At 45.2% G+C, this 17,867-nt stretch overlaps 1 protein-coding gene across 2 annotated transcripts; it reads left to right on the top strand.

The window, feature by feature from the left end:
• The first annotated feature begins 4,577 nt into the window (after positions 1–4,577).
• LOC138810750 (olfactory receptor 2T29-like) lies at positions 4,578–7,800 on the top strand. 2 transcript variants are annotated; one of them, XM_069997954.1, is made up of 2 exons: positions 4,578–4,591; positions 6,870–7,800. In XM_069997954.1, exons 1-2 carry the CDS (start codon positions 4,578–4,580, stop codon positions 7,798–7,800), a joined length of 945 nt encoding a protein of 314 aa, XP_069854055.1. The 2 variants fall into 2 exon arrangements, with proteins under 2 accessions (XP_069854055.1, XP_069854054.1); XM_069997953.1 differs by lacking the exon at positions 4,578–4,591 and having other exon boundaries at positions 6,838–7,800.
• The last annotated feature ends 10,067 nt before the right edge of the window (positions 7,801–17,867 follow it).

The raw sequence follows: 17,867 nt of genomic DNA, 5'->3' as shown, positions 1-17,867 counted from the left end.
AGAAAAAGCCAGAAGTGGCGCTGTAGCTCAAGTGGTAGAGCGCTCGCCTTGAACTGAAGAGCTGAGGGACAGCACCCAGGCCCAGAGTTCAGGCCCCACAACCGACAAAAAAAAAAAAAAGTAGTAATGTTAATACTTTAAAAAGTCACGTGTACATTGAAGATGACCTTTCTGGGTTGGCAGAAGCAGCTTTGGAGGCCATGGCCATCATCAAGTACAGTCGTAATCCTCAATGCCCCTGCGTGAGAATGGGGGTGGAGAGCATGAGGGGTGGGAACCTGGTACAATTCATGCATACATGCTAATAAGCAGATACACATGTGTATACGGAATATGTTTTGTAAAGTGATTACTGTACATTAGCCAATTCTTATATCTCATGGATAAGATTTTGTTGATGACAGTGAGATTTGACACTGTTCTTAAGGTTGGTTAAGACATAAGCAAAGAACACGAGAAGAAAGCCAGGCTTGTGGAAATGTCTGTTCGCTTCCTTGGCGCTCTGGCCTGCATTCTTCTTCCACAGCCCCGAGGGGATTTACCAAAAACTTTCACCCAATCCTCTGCCATGCTGAGTGAAGCAGGGTGATGTCACCTGCCTGTTTTTCTTACCCTGGGCGCCCAGACACACTCGGTCGGCCCATGGGGTCGAGGCCGGAGCACCACAGCCCTCAGAATCAGCCGGGGGACCGTGCACAGCACAGGGTAATGGCTGTTTTTGTCTTGTTGGTCTGCTTTGACACATCCTATCAGATCTTATAGCATTTCCTGTCTTCTCTACCATCTACTTTTCCCAAAGAAATTGAACTTTGTTCTGCAAACTTTCAAATAGTGTTTACTTACTGACAAGGTTAAGAACTAGGTTTTGACTTCCAATTATTATCAGCAACAGAATATGCATTTGTTCTGGGTTTTTTTTTTTTTTATGCTTGAGTGATGGTGAATTAGCCTTCCTGACTGAAATGTTGCAAAGGGAAAGTGACTGATTTTCTTTACATTGAGGTGACATTTTTTGTCAGTCGTGGGGCTTGAAGTCAGGGCCTGGGTGCTGTCCCTGAGCTCTTCTGCTCAAGGCTAGTGCTCTATCCTTTGAGGCACAGCTCCACTTCCCGTTTTCCGATGGTTCATTGGAAATAAGAACCTCACAAATGTTCCTATCTTGGCTGGCTTTGACCCTGGGTGCTCAGACCTCAGCCTCCTGCGTAGCTAGGATGTCAGGCGTGAGCCGCCGGGGCCGGTTGAGGTGAGCTTGAGGGTCACAGTGCTGCCAGCAGCAGACGTTTTGATCAGTCACACATGTTCTTGAGGCAGTAGCAGTGCGTGGGCTCTGAACCCACGCTGTAGACAACGGGGAGATGGAGATTTCAAGAAAACGGAGGCAGTTTTAGTCTCTGCTTTTATCCCTTTGTGAGGCACAGCTCACATTTCAGGCGATTTATGCAGTCATGGGCAGATCGCCTAGAAGCAGTGTTTGTAATCTGTAAATGCTTCTTGTCGGGCAGATGGACTGTGGCAGGCCATTGGAACGGTTCTGGGTGCGAGGTGAATTTATGGTTTGTTACCACGCAGGCCAGCACCGAAGACGCACAAGTCTTCCTGTTCCGCCTGCCGCCTGGCTGAGCTGTTAGTGTGACTTTGTGACAGTGACTCTTCTTACCAAGGTGTGGAGAGACAGCCCTTCACGCTCCCCTTCCCCCTCCCCCGCCTCCCCACCCCTCCCCGCTGCTTCCGTTCACTCAGCACGTCTTCCACATCTGCTCTTCACACCTGGCAGTTACTGCCTGCTCCTCATCCCAGCTTTGTCCACACACACACCAATGTGATCAACAGAAGCATTTTCTAATTTTTTGGAAAGCTTAAATTTTTTTTAAAAAGATGCTAGTCTCCTTCCCCTGGTCCACCCCTTACCCGTGTGCCTGTGTGCACTCATGTCTGTGGGTCTGTCTGTATATCATTTGTGCATTCATGTATCTACTTATCTCATGCCCACCTGCCTATCTTCTAAACATAATCTACCCTCCATCATCGGTCTACCTCTACCCTCTGTAATGTCTCAAGGTTTGGACCTCTCTAATAAGATATCAAATATGCTGCTGCGTGGCAAAGCCGTCAGCATCTCAGAATATGGGGCTGTTAATCAGCTGATATCAAAATTGAAGTTATTACAAAATTACAAAAGGTATTTGACACTGTGTTTGTTTGTTTTTTTCCTGAACCACTTCTTCATTGTTACTACTGCTGGAATATTCCACAGAAAAAGGATATGTTGTTCTTTTTCTGCTGGGTAACGCTATGAAAAATTTAACATTTCTAATGTCCCCCACTGAAAAGTGAACAAAGTGTTTTTTTCCCTTTATGAAAGAGTGTGTAGGATTCTATTATAATTCAATTCCAAAGAGCCAGGTATTTGGGATTCTATTGCTTTTCCTTGTTTTGTAGCTATCTGAAACCTCCACAAGTGTGATCACCTCTCCTTCCCGGGGCGGTCCGTGGGCAGCAGCACAGAGGAGGAAACGGTCGACCAGCGGCTCAGACACCTGCATTGTTCTCACTTTTCCACTCTGCTGCTCAGTGTGCATGAAATTGATTGTGGCAATTAACAAGCAGATGTTTGCAGAAATGACCAAACCCCTGACATTTAGTGCCAGTGGTAGAACCTTTGAGAGCAGGGGCAGGGAGAGGCGTATGCTAGACAGCGCGCGCACACACACACACACACACACACACACGGATATTCCACAAAGAGATGTTTAATCAAGGTTAAGTGAATAAATGTTTTATCCTTATAGTTACACATTCATATGAATATGTTTTCATAAATGGATATATTTTAGATGATTTACATAAATTTAGTTATAAAACACGTAGGGCAATTTTCCTTTTCAAGTGAGATGTACATCTATTCACTTATAAACTTTGCCAATATTGTTTTGAAAACCATTTGTCAAAGGTACATATCCATACGAAGTCCAGAGAACTACAGCAGCTTCTTTCATAATTCAGTTATCTTACAACCATCTCTAGCAGGCTTCTTCAAGATGCTCACTCTGATGTGAGGCTTAACACTTATTTTATAAAATAATAGATTTCCTTTCTATTTTATTCCCAGATTTGTAGGCAGCACACCATGCCATATTTACCTACAGCACGCTTTTCTTGTCCTTTCTCTCTCCCAAGTCCCAAATAAATTACCCTGGCTCATATGGGCTCATGTTTATTTGCATGTTTCTTTCTAGATTTACATTCTGCATCTTCATGATAGTCCTCTTCCTAGCTCTGCCTTAGTTAACTTAATATGATGATCACTAGGTCTAACATTTTCTTGCAAGTTACAAAATTTCATTCTGTTTTTTTGTTTAAAACTAAACACACTTATGAATGGATAATTTATTTATTCATTCATTCATTTATTCTTCTGTTGTTGGATACCTGGGCTCATGCCATATCTGACATTATTATACATTTTGCCATAATAAATTCAGGTGTGTGGGAATCTCTCTTCGGTGATGATTTGACTCCTTTCAGTAAGTGGCCAGGAGTGGTACAGCAGGGCATGGGTCCTGTGGTACTTTCATTCTCGTGTTTTCAGGAACCTCTTGACTGATTTCTACATTGGCTGCACTGCCTGAGACTTCCTCTTCCCTCACAGTCTCACCTGAATTTGCTCTGGTTTGTTTCCTGGGTGATAGTCACTCTGACTCAGCAAGGCTTTTGTGTGTGTGTCCCAGTACTGGGTTGAAGCTCCGTGCTGAGTACTATCCCTAGCTTATTCCTTCAGCTTAGCACTCTATCACTTGAATAGAAGTTCCATTTCCAGCTTTTTGCGGTTAATTAGAGGTAAGAGTCTCATGGACTTTCCTGCCCATGCTGGCTTTGAACCTAGATTCTCAGATCTCATCCTCCCCTGTAGCTAGTGAGGCATAGAGCCTGGCACACTCAGTGACTTTTGATTTATATTTTCTTAGCAGCTAAACAGGTTGAAGATTTTTATCATACTTACTTCTTTCAAAAACTATCTATTCAGTGTCTTTTCAGTGTTTTTCAGTGTATTTGTATGTTTGTTCCATTCTTTGCTCTTGTGGTGCAGACTTTTGAATCGTCAGGCATTTGACTATCTCTGGATTTAGTTATTAAAGACTCAGAGGCTTTTGGAAGAACCATTTTGCCTGCTTTAAAATTTTCTTGTGTCTGCTTTGTGATTTGTCTGTCCACAGAGATGGGTTCAAATGCAGATTTGGGGAAATGAATGTGTGGTGGGAACCTTCTCTTGGTGCCAGGATCCCAATCTCCAGAGAGACAACTAGTCAGCAATAATAAAACCATACTCAGAAGCACATCAGTTCCTTTTCATTCGGAAGGATATTAACCTCGGGGCTGGGACTTGTTGGACAGTGCAGTACCACTTTGCCTGATTCCTCGGGCCGTTCTGCTTTTAAAGTAGAAGATAGATACTCGCATCCCTCAGGTTTCTGCCTGCCAAGTAGCAAGATTCCAGGAAAGAAGGACTCAGATATTTACAGAATGAGCTTAAAGTTTAAAATGTATTAAGGTTAGTAATTGATTAATTAAAAGAAGGAATGGACAAAGGTAAATGTGTGAGATAAAAGGGATAAAGATAGAGGAAATCATTTTAAATGGTGGGAGAGAACATAATAAAAAAATAAGTATAGTGAAAGAACAAAATAGTCAAAAATAGCAACCATCCAGCTGGGCCCAAGTGGCTCACGCCTGTCATCCTAGCCACTCAGGAGGCTGAGACCCGAGGATCACAGTTCAAAGCCAGCCCGGGAGGGAAAGTCCATGAGATTCTTATCTCCAGTAAACCACCAGAAAACTACTAGTGGTGCTGTAGCCCAAGTGGTAGAGTAGTGCTCACCTGGAGCTGAAGAGCTGAGGGATAGCGCCCAGGCCCAGAGTGCAAGCCCCATGACCAACAACAACAACAATAAAAAGTAACTACCATCCCACCACAGTGATAATCCTACCCATTAGTACCTCCTTCTTATGAAGAGAACAAACTGGACTCCTCTCCCCGGGCTTTCTCTCGCTTTATTTTGTATGGGGGCAGCTTTCACGTGCAATCTACGTGCCTTCCAAGGGAATTAGGATCTGCTGTAAGATGCCATGCCCTGCCTTCCCTGCTTTTGTTTATGCAGGTGCAGGCTTCCTCCACCAGCTCAATCCTGGATGCAAGCCTTCCCCCGGTGTCCAACTGGCACCAAAACTCCACTGTCTGTGCAGGTTTGGCGCGGAGAATTCCCAAGTGGCCCCTGCTATCCCCCAAATTCTCAGTCTCTGGTAGCACACAATGCAGTCAAACCCAAGGCATCAGCAGCGGCTGGGAAAATCACAGGCTTCTCAGATTTGGGGCTGCTCTAGCTTTGCCCGTCATCTACCTGTGCACCCAGATTGCCTTCACAGACTGTAGGTGTGTTGCCCTTAAACATTGCCGCGGACCGGGTTCTGTCGGGAGGACGGAGGACACCTAAGGGAGGAACCTGGAATAGGTGGGGAGATGGCAAACAGACAACTCACACACAAGAGGAGTGGATGCTGAGTGCTGAGTGCGATTTAATGTAGAGGATAGCAAACTTTTATAACAGAAGTCTTCATGAGAAAGGGCAAAAGGTTACACAATCTTGCTGCATGGCTTCTTTCTTGGGTGGTCACCAGCTGGGCACCTGATAGGCATTTGTCTTCCGCTTATCTCTAAGGAATACAATGGGTTTGGGTTTCGATGTTTGTCACCAATTAACCATTACCTATTTTTATAGAGGTCTTAGCTTTCCCATAAGATCTTTCCTGTTCCTTCTTTAATAGTAAACTTCAAGGAGACCTAGCAACTCTCTAGGTTTAGCAATTCTCTTAGTAAACAGCAGGAAATTCTCTCTCCTAAATAATTATCTCAGCAATTACCATACATTCTTTCTGTTTTAACTGAGCCTACAGCTTCTTGTAAATCCCTTACAAACAATTCCTTCTGCTGAAGTGACTTTGTGAAACCCCCAATACTTTTATATTTACTTATAACTTGTCTCCTAGCCTCCAGAAGAGGGGTTTCAGGATAGCACTTAACTCTGGTGAGTCCGTCATATTTTTTAAGACACTCATCAGATATTGGAGTCGTCAACACTCTTAAGAAAGAGCTTTGAATAAGGGAACGTTGACAATGAGCAAGTACACAAAGCAGTAGAAGCAGTAAAGGATTAACAGACACTCTTATGAGGGAAAGAAAGACAGAAACACATCTTTCCCAGGGGTTTGCCAGCCTTTTTCCAGGAGTAGGCCTCTTAGAAGCCCTATTCTCTGAGGTAGACTTCGGTGAAGTCCCAAAACTTGGAGATAGGTTTCTGTAAAGCCCCATTCTCTGAGGTAGACTTCGGTGAAGTCCCAAAACTCAGAGATAGGTCTCTGAAGCCCCTATCTTGGTCTGATAGATGGTTTCCCATGCTAAGCAGACTCCACTGGAGTTGGCGTGGCAAAACATAGTGCAGAGTCATTTTCCACGTGGAGCTTCTTGCAGGGTCCCCCTGAAGGAAGTGCTTGGGACTGTGTTTTCTTGCCAAGTGGGGAAGGTACACAGAGGCTTGGAGATACAAAATACTTAAAATGGAGGTCATCTGCTTGCCAGTGACCGGTTTGATGGAGGATTTTCTCACTTGGTTTTGCCTGGTGTGCTATGCCATGGTTTTTAAAGCTTGAAAGGCTTTAGAGGTTTCTCTGTTCCTCTGTTGGTGCTTGACCCTCCCTGAGCCAAAAGCATGGGGATTTCGTTTTGGAGGCCCATACACACAGTATGCTCATGTCCAAGCTGTCTTGGTGGCCTAGGTGAAACACATGGACGTCACCAGGTGGACGGCCAACCGCACCGCACCGTCAGCCTTCATCCTGGTGGGCCTCTTCAGTCAGTCCAGACACCCGGCTCTGCTCGGTGTGGTCGTGTCTGTGGTCTTCCTGCTGGCCTTCTCTGGGAACGCCGTCCTCATCGCCGTGATCCGCTCCGACGTCCGCCTCCACACCCCCATGTACTTCTTCATCAGCCAGCTGTCCCTCATGGACCTGGCGTACATCACTGTCACCGTCCCCAAGATGCTCGTGGACCAGATGACCGGTCTGAACACAATCTCAGTCTCCGGATGTGGGGTACAGATGTTCCTGTATTTGACACTAGGAGGTGCAGAGTTTTTCCTCCTGGCCGCCATGTCCTATGACCGCTATGCGGCCATCTGCCATCCGCTCCGGTACCCCGTCCTCCTGAGCCGCAAGGCCTGTCTGGTCCTGACACTGGGCTGCTGGGTCCTGGGCTCTGTGGACGGCTTCATGCTCACCCCAGTCACCATGACCTTCCCGTTCTGCAAGTCCAGAGAGATCCACCACTTCTTCTGCGAGGTGCCCGCGGTCCTGAAGCTCTCCTGCTCAGACACCTCGCTGTACAAGACGCTCATGTACCTGTGCTGCGTCCTCATGCTGCTCATCCCTGTCACGGTCATCTCCACCTCCTATGCGCTGGTCCTTCTCACCGTACACAGGATGAAGTCAGCAGAGGGCAGGAAGAAGGCCCTGGCCACCTGCTCTTCCCACATGACCGTGGTCCTGCTCTTCTACGGCGCTGCCATCTACACCTACATGCTCCCCGGCTCCTACCACACCCCTGAGAAGGACATGGTGGTGTCTGTCTTTTACACCATACTCACACCGGTGTTAAACCCTCTGATCTACAGTCTTCAGAACAGCAGTGTCACCAGGGCTCTGAAGAAAACATTCACGGTCAGACCGTTCTTTCAGGAAACAATGAAGTAGGGAATTTTAGTCTGAATGGCTTCCTTTCCTTCTCTCTGCCATCTTCTGTTCACGGTCTTGTGCTATTGTTTCTCCTCTGGCGTTCCAGGAATTGCTTCATTGTACCGCAAAGTTCTTCCATTCCAAACTCCTTTCCCTTTTCAAAATCCTCACACAATTGCATCGTAGTGATACTATAGCTTCTGGTTACAGTAAGTGCTCTCTAATTCTTTCTCATCTCTTCTGACTAGAAAACCCATAATCAGATATTTGAAGAAAACAATAATGAGGTGGTCAACTGATAAGAGAGTATTCTGAGTGATAGAACAAAAAGAGTAGGAGTGTTAACAGTGGGTGAATCTTCATGAGGATTATGGGCATTAATTCTACTCTTTATTTTGACGCTCATTTCCTATGAAATTGAAACTACACAGAAATAAAGAGCTCAATATCAGGTTTTGTTGTGCTGTCTGCTTTCAGCATGCTAGTAGTATGACATAGACCCTTGGGTACTGCTCACTCCAGTGTGCCAGGCTGTGACTGAGACACTCAGTTGCTGGCCTGTGCTCATTCAAGGCTAACTTTTTCTGAAGAGTCCAACCGGGAAGGCAGCTAAAATCCCCTTTATCCTGTAATAGCATGAGCATACAAAACCATATGAGAGAATGTAGAAAATAGTAACCCTGGGTGAATGGATAAAGTAGTAAGATTTGTCTACATGAGGTGCCAACATCTGAACAAAATATGAAGTACACGCCTTGTACAATTGAACAGATGATTAAGAACCACATATATTCAACCATTTCTTTGTTCAACACATATCTTCTACTATATTATAGCAAAACTCATATACAGGAGACTGAAATCTGAATAAAACAAGTTCTCACGCCAAAATAATTTGAACTGTAGGTGTAGTTGAATACGTAGGATAATGTGATAAAACACACATGATGCCAAACACTGGTGCTCACACCTGACAGCAAGTTTGTGCATTCCTTTAATCTATAAAAGATTTTTAACAGTACGTCCATTTTTACAAGGTTAAATTTATAAACTATGAGCATGGGAGACCTTTCCATCTTCAAAGTCTTCTTCACCTTTCCTCTTTAAGGCTCTACAGTCCTCATGATAGAGGTCTTCCACATCTTTTGTTGAGACCTAGGTATTGTTTTATGTTTGTCTGATTGTTTATTGTTTTGCAGCTACCATGGATGGAATTATTTTCCTTCCCAGCCTGTTCAGGGTTTGTATAGAGAAAAACTACTGATTTTTTTTGTACACTGTTTCATTACCAAAATTATTTGTGAGATCTATGAGTTGGGGTAATTTTGATTAGAGTACCTAGGACCTTTTAAGTATAGAAATATGTCATCTACTTATAGGGATAATGTTAATTCTTTCTGTATTCGGATACTTTTGTTTTCTTTCTCTTGTCTTATTACTCTGCCTATGATTTTTTTGTTGTTGGTCATGAGGCTTGAACTCTGGACCTGGGTGCTGTCCCTGAGCTCTCCAGCTCAAGGTGAGCACTCTATCACTTGAGCCACAGCACCACTTCTGGTTTTCTGGTGATTAATTGGAGATAAAAATCTCAAAGACTTTCCTGCTCAGGCTGGCTTTGAACCACGATCCTCAGATATCAGCCTCCTGAGTAGCTAGGATTACAGGCATGAGCTACAGGTGCCTGGCTCCTGCCTAGGAATTTCAGAAGAGTAGGAAAAGTTGGATATTCTTTTGAGGAGCCTCCACACTGCTTTCCAGAGTGGCTGAACCAGTTTACATTCCTACCAACAGTGTGCACCTGTTATTTGTTTTCTTGTTGATGGCCATTCTAACTGAGGTGAGGTGGAATATCAATGTGGTTTTAATTTGCATTTCTTTTTGGGTTGTGTGGCCTGAACTCTGGGCCTGGGAGCTGTCCCTCAGCTCTTCAGCTCAAGGCTAGCGCTCTACCACTTGAGCCACAGCGCCACTTCCAGCTTTTTTCTTTTTACTTATGTGGTGCTGAGGAATCGAACCCAGGGCCTCAAGCATGCAAGGCAAGCGCTCTACCACTGAGCCACCTTCCCAGCCCTTGATTTGCATTTCTTTTATGGCCAGCAATGCGGAGCATTCCTTCATGTGTCTCATGGCCATTCTTATTTCCTTTCCAGAGAAGTCTCCTTTGAATTCTTTAGCCCACTTATTAATAGGGTGGTTGTTTCTTTGAAGATTTGTTATTGGGGGGGTTAGTTTTTTGAGCTGTAGGTATATTTCTGATATGAGGCCCTTATCTGTTCATTACCAACAAAATACTTGAAATCCACACCTTTTCCTGACTTTCCCTATATTTCCACTTGAACGCTTACTCTTTATATTTTAATTCAGTATGTCTGAAGTCTAACCATAAACTTCTCCCCTAATATTTTCTTGATGGAAATAAAAAGAGGCTTCTCCATCTGAGTACACAACACTTCTTTTCAATCCGTTGCTTAGACACGGTCTTATCTGCCTCCTTTTGTGATTTTCCACTCTGCACGTGCCTCTGTGCTGGCGTCTTGACTTCCATGGAGCCCTTCCCCTGCCTTGTTCATGATTTCTTCACTGTCTCTAGCCGGACCCACCTCTCCCACACCACTGGTTCTCCATGCAGCAACCGGATAGACACTTCTGTGCCCAAGACGCCGGAGAGCACAGCAGCCTCCAGGTCTACCTCCACAGTTCCACGCCGACCCCAGAGGACCTGAGCTCCAACCCCCCCTTACAGTTCTGTCCCACTCACCCCACTTCCCTTTCCCTCTGCTATCCATATGGCCGCCAGGGAACAAGGCACTGTCCTACATAGGCTTTTCTGCTGGGGTGTCTACTGGAAACCCTTCTCCCTGTTGCCCACGGCTTATTTCCTTTCCTCCACCTCACAGCCAGCTGCTGGGTGAGGATCCACAAAACACCAGGGCTCCCTTCCCTGCCCCTCCTACACATGCCCAGAGACTCGCCTTCCCCTTGAAGATGTGTTGGCTTCGATGTGCATAGGGTTTTCTTATTTTTACTAAATTACTTGTTCATTTATTTGCCTTTAGGTGACACTATGTAAGCACTGTAATGAGAGGGATATTTGACTATTGGTAAAGATAAGGTTTTTCAACAACTTGTTTTATGTGGTTATCATTGAAGACCTATTATTGAGTGAATTTTATCCTTTGCAAATAAGGACAATTTATTTCTTACTTCCCCGTTTGGATCCCTCTGATTTCTTTTGTCTTATTACATTCTCCAAAGATGGATGGAAAAAACGTCTTCTAGAAGTGTTTTGTGGCTGGTGTGGCTCCCTTCCCCTGGACTGTGCAGAGCTGCTCTCGACAGTGGAGTGTCCTCCCCACCCCCTCCAAATTACGATATGCCTCTCTCTAATTCTATATTGGATTTTTTTCCTAGCCATATTTCTATCATTTCTTAACTTTCCCACATATCCTGAGAGCTGCTGTATAATTATCAAACTCTGTTTTCTAAGGAATGATTTAAGGACAGGCCAAGGGATTCATACCTGTAATCCTGGCTTTTTAAGAGTCTGAGATCTGAGGACTGCAATTCAAACCAACCAAGGCAGGAGAGACTGTGAGATTTTCATCTCCAGTTAACTATCAAAGGCTGGAAGTGTAGGAGTGCTCAAGTGGTAGAGTCCTAGCCTAGAGCAAAGAACTTCAGAGGGAGAGCCCAAGCCCTGAGTTCAAATCCCAATACTAGCACAAAAAAGAATAATTTTAGAATGATAATTAGAAGTCAACACCCAACTTTGGAGTCTAGATTTTTCTAAGTTGTAGATGGCTAGTGTTCCATCTGTATTTCAAGAAGACTGGATGATGTACTCAGATAACAAATCGTACAACTCATCTCCTCTTTCCATTCCCTCTCTCCTCAATCAGGTGACAGATTCATCACAAAAACATTGGCTTCATAGACCAGTTTCCTCACCAAACTGGAAATGTCCAGACTCAGAGAAATGAGGAAGGGAGGGCTATGTAGAGTTTGTCCATAGTGGGAATAATATTGCTCCACTAGCCCTCAAAAGTGACAGAACAATCCTAGAGTAATGATTCCAATTCAAGACATTGGGATTTATTAAACTTGTCTGCTCTCCTCTCATCAACATCTAGATATGGCTGCTGTTTGCTTCTGGGAACTTCTGTGGATCTATGGAGGGAAATGTAAAAGAGGTCCGTGAATGCGCAGAATATGTACCCAAAATCTATAAATCGTACCCATTAACCAGTTTACAACATTCTCTGTGACTAATCTACTCAGTAGCACCCATACAATCATTTTGATGAAGTTCCTAGTCAATTGAACCAAATTAATTAGTCTGCTTTTTTCTGATAATTGCCTTTCTGATTCCAGGGACTCTTCCTATTCATTCATTCATTTTTTTTCTTCTCTTGGTCTTCTAATTTCATGCCTTGTCATGTCATTGTTTGTCTTTATAGGCGCATTAAAAATAAGGCCACAGGGCTTGAGGTGTCCCAAGTGACAGAGCTCTTTTTCTTTTTTTGCATGTGTGAGGGACTGGGTTCAACACACACAACACAGGAAAATAAGAAAACCTTAAATATGTGTCCACAGTCCGGTGAATCAGCAATTTCAAACATTTGTTTGATTTTCTTCCACTTTTCTAAACCAAAATATGTGTCTATGGAGGTTGACATCTCGAATCCAAAACTGAAAAAAAATATAAATCAAGATCACCTTGATGTTCCATAATTTAATAAACTGTCCATTGTTCCATGTATCCATAATAGTCTTTCCATGTAGGATATTGAGTTCTTTTTCTCCAATTATGAAATTATTTTTAGAAAGATATCAAGGTACCTTTGCTTTGTTTTCAGGAGATCTAAAGACAGGTGTGATCCTGGCTAGGTTGAATTGGACTGGTTGTGCCTCAAATGCTTTTTCGGGCCACTAACAACTCTTGGATACAGGAGTGGCAGGCAAATGATGTATAAGTGTTTCTGTCTTGAACAACAGTGGATTGAGTGTCTGTATTTTACTGGCATGAAATCGTCCTTGTGACGTCCAGGGGCAGATTTTCGTAGTCTTCATTTTCTACCTGACCCTGTGGGAGCCTGGAGAGTCTGAGGATGCACTCTCTCTAGATGCCGTGTGTCTGTGCTAATCACACCAGAGGCTTCGAGAGACTCCTGGCACGCGAGGGTACCAATGGGACGCTGATGCCTGTCCCGTAGGACGCTTGGCTGACTGATGAGCCTAGACCACCACGGAGGCTCCTCCCCATTTATCCTCGGAGACCTACGAGAACCTGTAAACCCCTGGGCAAATACGGTAGACCCTTGCGTACAGGCATGAGCCGCGCTTAGAGAGGTGCCTTCACGCCCTCCCTTGTCAGAGATCAGCCTGACTGCAGCAGCCCTCACAAAGAGAAGAGAAGACAGTGCACGATGCACTGTGATCTTAGATCTCTAGACCTGCGCCTTCTGCAGTCTCCATTTTCAGCGCTACCTTAGCACCATGCAACTGGTGAGTCAAATCTGCATTTAGAAGCTAATCTCTCAGATCTGCACTTCTTAGTTTACTAAATAAAGAAGTCAGGCTGAAGGTAGAGCTTTTACCTAGCATGTCCAGGGCCCTGGACTCAATCTCTAGCATTGAAAAAAATCTCAAAGGTATAGAAAAGAATAACCTCTTCCTTGATCTTGAAGTTTGCAGAATATGACACATCATTGCAGCTCATCTTTTTAACTATCACCATGCAATAAGTTTATCAGCACAAAAGTCTTTTAACAGGATTAAGTACATGAGTTCTGAGCAGTTATAAAGAAAAATGAAGTCATGTCATTTGCAGAAAAATAGATGGAACTGGAAGAGCATTGTGTAGAGGAAGATGAGCTGGGGCCCAAAAGACAAATACGGTGTGTGTCACATGTGCAAGCTAGACCTAAGACATATCTGTTCATGGATACATGTGGATATATATATATATACCTGTTATTTATATATAGCATCACCCTATGATTATTTAGGGAGATAAGGGGAAGAGAAGAGGAATAAAAATGGTTCAGAGTGAATAATTTCAAAATATATTGCAACTATGTGTGAAGTTGGCATCAGAATCTCAATGGAGCTGTTGATCAGTAGAGGATGGGGGAGAAAAGAGCAATGGAGAGGATTATTCACAACATGTAATATATCCATGTCTGAAATACCTGCTGAGCTTTCTTGATGTAATTAGTACATACTAAAAACATGAAGGGTTGGGGGATACAAGCCGGAAGGGGCAGCGCTAGTGAGGAGAGTATATGAGCGCAGACACGGTCCATGTGCCCTGTTTCATGTATAAAAATAGAGCACTGAAATCTGTTGACATTGTTTCAAGAAGGGAGGGGCAGGCAGAGGAGGCTGAGGGAGGCCGCCAGGTTGGTTGGACAGACGCATGAAACTGTTGCAGGGAGCCCTCCCTGTACGACTGGTGTGTGACTGTTTTAAAATGCTGAGACCACAGAGGAAACATGAAATAATTTTAAGTGGAAACTGGATTTTGTTGGGAAATGAAAACAGCAGCAGCAAAAATAAGTCTGACCTTTTTCAGGGAGAAATGCAAAAATTAGATCTGAGATACGAGTTTCATTTTGATTTAAAAAAGAACAAACTGAGAGCATCCATGGAAGAAGTATCACCAGCCTCTTGTGGGCGAACAGGAGACTCAATTCACTGGTGCATGGATGGGCCGGGCCTGCTCCCTGCACTGAACGTGTCTCTAACCACCTGTAGTAGCCATGGTTTTTGTGTTCCCACTGCGCTAATCTTCAAGACTGTAAGCTAATTTCACCTAAAACTGAAAGTGAACTAAATTTTCATTGCTCATTTACAATTTCTGAAAAGCAACGTACCTAATTTAATGGAATATGTATTCATCGTTGATTGTATAGACATTGCTGATCAACAGCAGCTTTCTGGCTGTTTGATAAGTCAGCACCCACAGGAAGAAATAAAAGTGGTTGCACGATGTACTTTCTGCACACGCACTCTCAAATACACAAGGTAGCCCAGGCTTCACAAACACCCGTCCTCCTCACAGGTGTGCTGCGCTGCCCTCTCCAATTCTGCACAACACTGTGGGTGAAAAACTCCCTCTCCCACCACCACCCCCACGGGGAGATTTCCTCTCCAGCCCAGCACTGTGCTGCTTAGCAGGAGTTCCCACCCTGAGTCATGAAAAAGAGCTGCCCCAAGATAAGGAAGACGCAACCTGCCACACAGCTAGTGAGCTGACATATACCCCTGTCGCTGAGCTGAGCTCTTACTCAGAGTCCAGCTATAAAAACAAAAGGCCTGGTGTTACCGGGTGCCAGCGCCTCACACCCGTAATCCTAGCTAGTCAGGAGACTGAGATCTGAGGATCGCAGTTAAAAAAAAAAAAAGGTATTGCTCAGGCATTACCCAGAGAGGATGTTGGGAGAGTGCTAACAACTCCACATAAAACACAGGAAAACCTATGTAGGCGAGAAACAAAGGACTCTCTTCTTAATTTGTTTTGTCTCTTTCTTATGACTGTATTCTTTACCTTATATATGGTGTATTCACGTGCACATCTGTGGGAGGCTGCAGGGAGGGCACAGAATCCAAGGAGAAAGGGTGAAAAAGCAAAGCCCCAAAGCACACTAGACCTTGATGAAAGTGAACTGCACAATTTCTGGGTGGAGATGGGAGGGAGCGAGTCAACAGACTACACTGTAGAAAAGGGAAGGCACTTAATACCTGACCTGCGTGAAGGTAACCCCGCTGTGTCACTGCTAAGACAACAACAAAGTAAACGAGGAAAAAAGAACAGGTAGCTAGTTAGGTTAACTATATCAACACTCAGAACAGCTGTAGGAAGTATTTCTGAAGGGGCACAGAGACCTGCAGGTTCTGGGCCGGCCCAGTGGAGAAGGCCTCTGGGTAGCCCGGCTACAGGCATGAGCCACCAACTCCGGACATGAGCCACCAACTCCGAGCCAGAGACATTTTTTTCTCTAAGATTTCTGTCTTACTCTCTTGTTTTAATTTTCCCAAGTTTTTAATTTACCAAGTTTTTATGTACTTTATACGTTTTTATTTTAGATTTTAAAAATATTCTCAAAAGAGATCTGTAAAATAAATATGGTGCATATATTTACTACAGTTTTTTTTAATTGTGAAAATACCCTACAGAGGGGTTACAATTACATGGGCAAGGTAATGAGTACATTTCTTATCAAGCATTGTTGCCTCCTCCTTTGTTTCCCCTTCGCAAGGATCACTGACTAAGCTGAGAGGAAATGCCAGTGTTGTTTTGATTTGCATTTTTCATGGCTAAAGATGGCTACAGATGTCATGTATTTATTATTTGTACTTCTTTTGAAAAACGCCCGTGCGGTTCATTTGCCTCTTTGTCCCTTGGATTATCCATCCCTTTGGTATTCGATGTGTGGGCTTTTTATGTGTTCTAGATACCCTGGGGCAGCGGGGGGCTCGGGCGCTGTGCCCACAGGCCATGAGCTGCAGGTCGCGACTCGCAGGGAGGACGCGGGGCTGGCTGTGCCCCTCCGTCCTGCCTTCGGAGCCGTCCCATCGCGAGCCCCTCAGCCAGCCCACAGCTTCTGGGCAGGTCGCGGACAAGGTGCGGTGTGTGCAGCCACCCTAAGACAACAGGACTCGCTCTTGAGGGGCAGCTGGGCCACCAGTCCACACACTGTGTCCTCCTCATTCCCAGTTGCCTAAGCATCTCTGCGGGCCCCGTGCTACCCTCTCCTGCTGCGTCACCTCCCTCAAGGCTGACACCATGAGGAGTCCCGTGATTCCCAGCCAGTGGTCATCCTTGATTTGCAGAGTAACTTAGGTGCAAACCCTGCAGCCTGTGGCTGGCAGGCCGTTCTTAGAACCACTGCACCCCGCCTCGGCCTGGGGCTCTGCTTCCCTTAGGGTCCTCAGGAAACAGGGCTGAGTCCAGCCAGGAAGGAGAGCACACCAAGCACCGTGCCCCATGCCCCGTGCCCGTCACAGCCCCAGCTGCTGTTGACTCTTCTGTGGCCCCACGTGGGCCCCTGGCCCTCCCAGCACCACCACCAGGAACATGTGCCGCCCAACGGGGTGCTCTGGGGGCCCGGGACCCCTGAGTTCCCAGCACAGGTCAACCTCCAACCACCCCTGGTGACGGCCCAGCCAGCAGCCCGGCTGCGGCGCGGGGGCTCGGGCTCAGGGCCCTCAGTGCAGACTCTGCTTCCCCTCCTCCCAGACCTGCTGGCCGGGAGCTAACACTGATCCGGAGGGGCTGTTTCCAGACCCCCGAGGTATCTCAGCCTCAGACCCCACGGCCGGGAGTCAGTTCCTGAAACCACTGTGCCAGAAGGTCACGATGGCAGAGCTGCCCCACCCCCGACCCCACACAGGGCGAAGGGTCTTACTTTTCTTACCTGGATTGTTCCCATTCATGGAATCTGGCATCAAAAGCCTCTCCTCAAACATCTTGCTAGAACTTCTTTTTCTTAAGCAGTAATATTTCCCTAGATTCTGAATGAAGAAAGTACGCTACTTTAGTGCCATACCCACGGAAAAAGAATGTGATTTTCTGTGTATGTTCCCTTAGTGTAGTATTCTCTTGTCTTGCATTGTTTTTCTATGCAGGCTACCTAAAATCAGCTCAAAAAAATAATTGGGTGAATGAGTTACGTCTTTAGGATCAAGAATATTTTACATAAACAGTTCACCAACATGGCCGTTAAGTATGTCAACCAGTCCCACAGTTGAAAACGCACGTGGAACTTGTGACTTTCACCTAATGGAGTGACCCGTGGCCTGCTTCTGCCCAGAAGCTTGATAGATAATGGAAAGAGTCCACCAACAGGTATTTCACATATCCTAAATACAATGTTCAGCCAAAAGGTGCGTGAATTCCGAGATCACTTCTTATGGCCACACATGGTTTCCCAGAGAGACGGACGGTTGGTTCAGAGGTGCTGAGTGCTGGAGCCCTGGACACTGGAGCTCGGGAACAGGGACACATGGTGGCTACACCTGACCTCATCTTATGAAGTGAGGCGTGGCACAGCATCTCCACCTTTGTTAGCATTTCTTTTTTT

Source organism: Dipodomys merriami, unplaced genomic scaffold (assembly GCF_024711535.1).
Source record: "Dipodomys merriami isolate MVZ:Mamm:240054 unplaced genomic scaffold, mDipMer1.0.p SCAF_508, whole genome shotgun sequence".
Classification (NCBI taxonomy): domain Eukaryota; kingdom Metazoa; phylum Chordata; class Mammalia; order Rodentia; family Heteromyidae; genus Dipodomys; species Dipodomys merriami.
The sequence above is the reverse complement of the archived record's forward strand: the minus strand, read 5'-3'. Positions and strand labels throughout refer to the sequence as shown.

Excerpts from the sequence above, each read along its gene's own strand:
- LOC138810750 (XM_069997953.1), top strand. The coding sequence starts at position 6,838 with ATGGACGTCACCAGGTGGACGGCCAACCGCACCGCACCGTCAGCCTTC.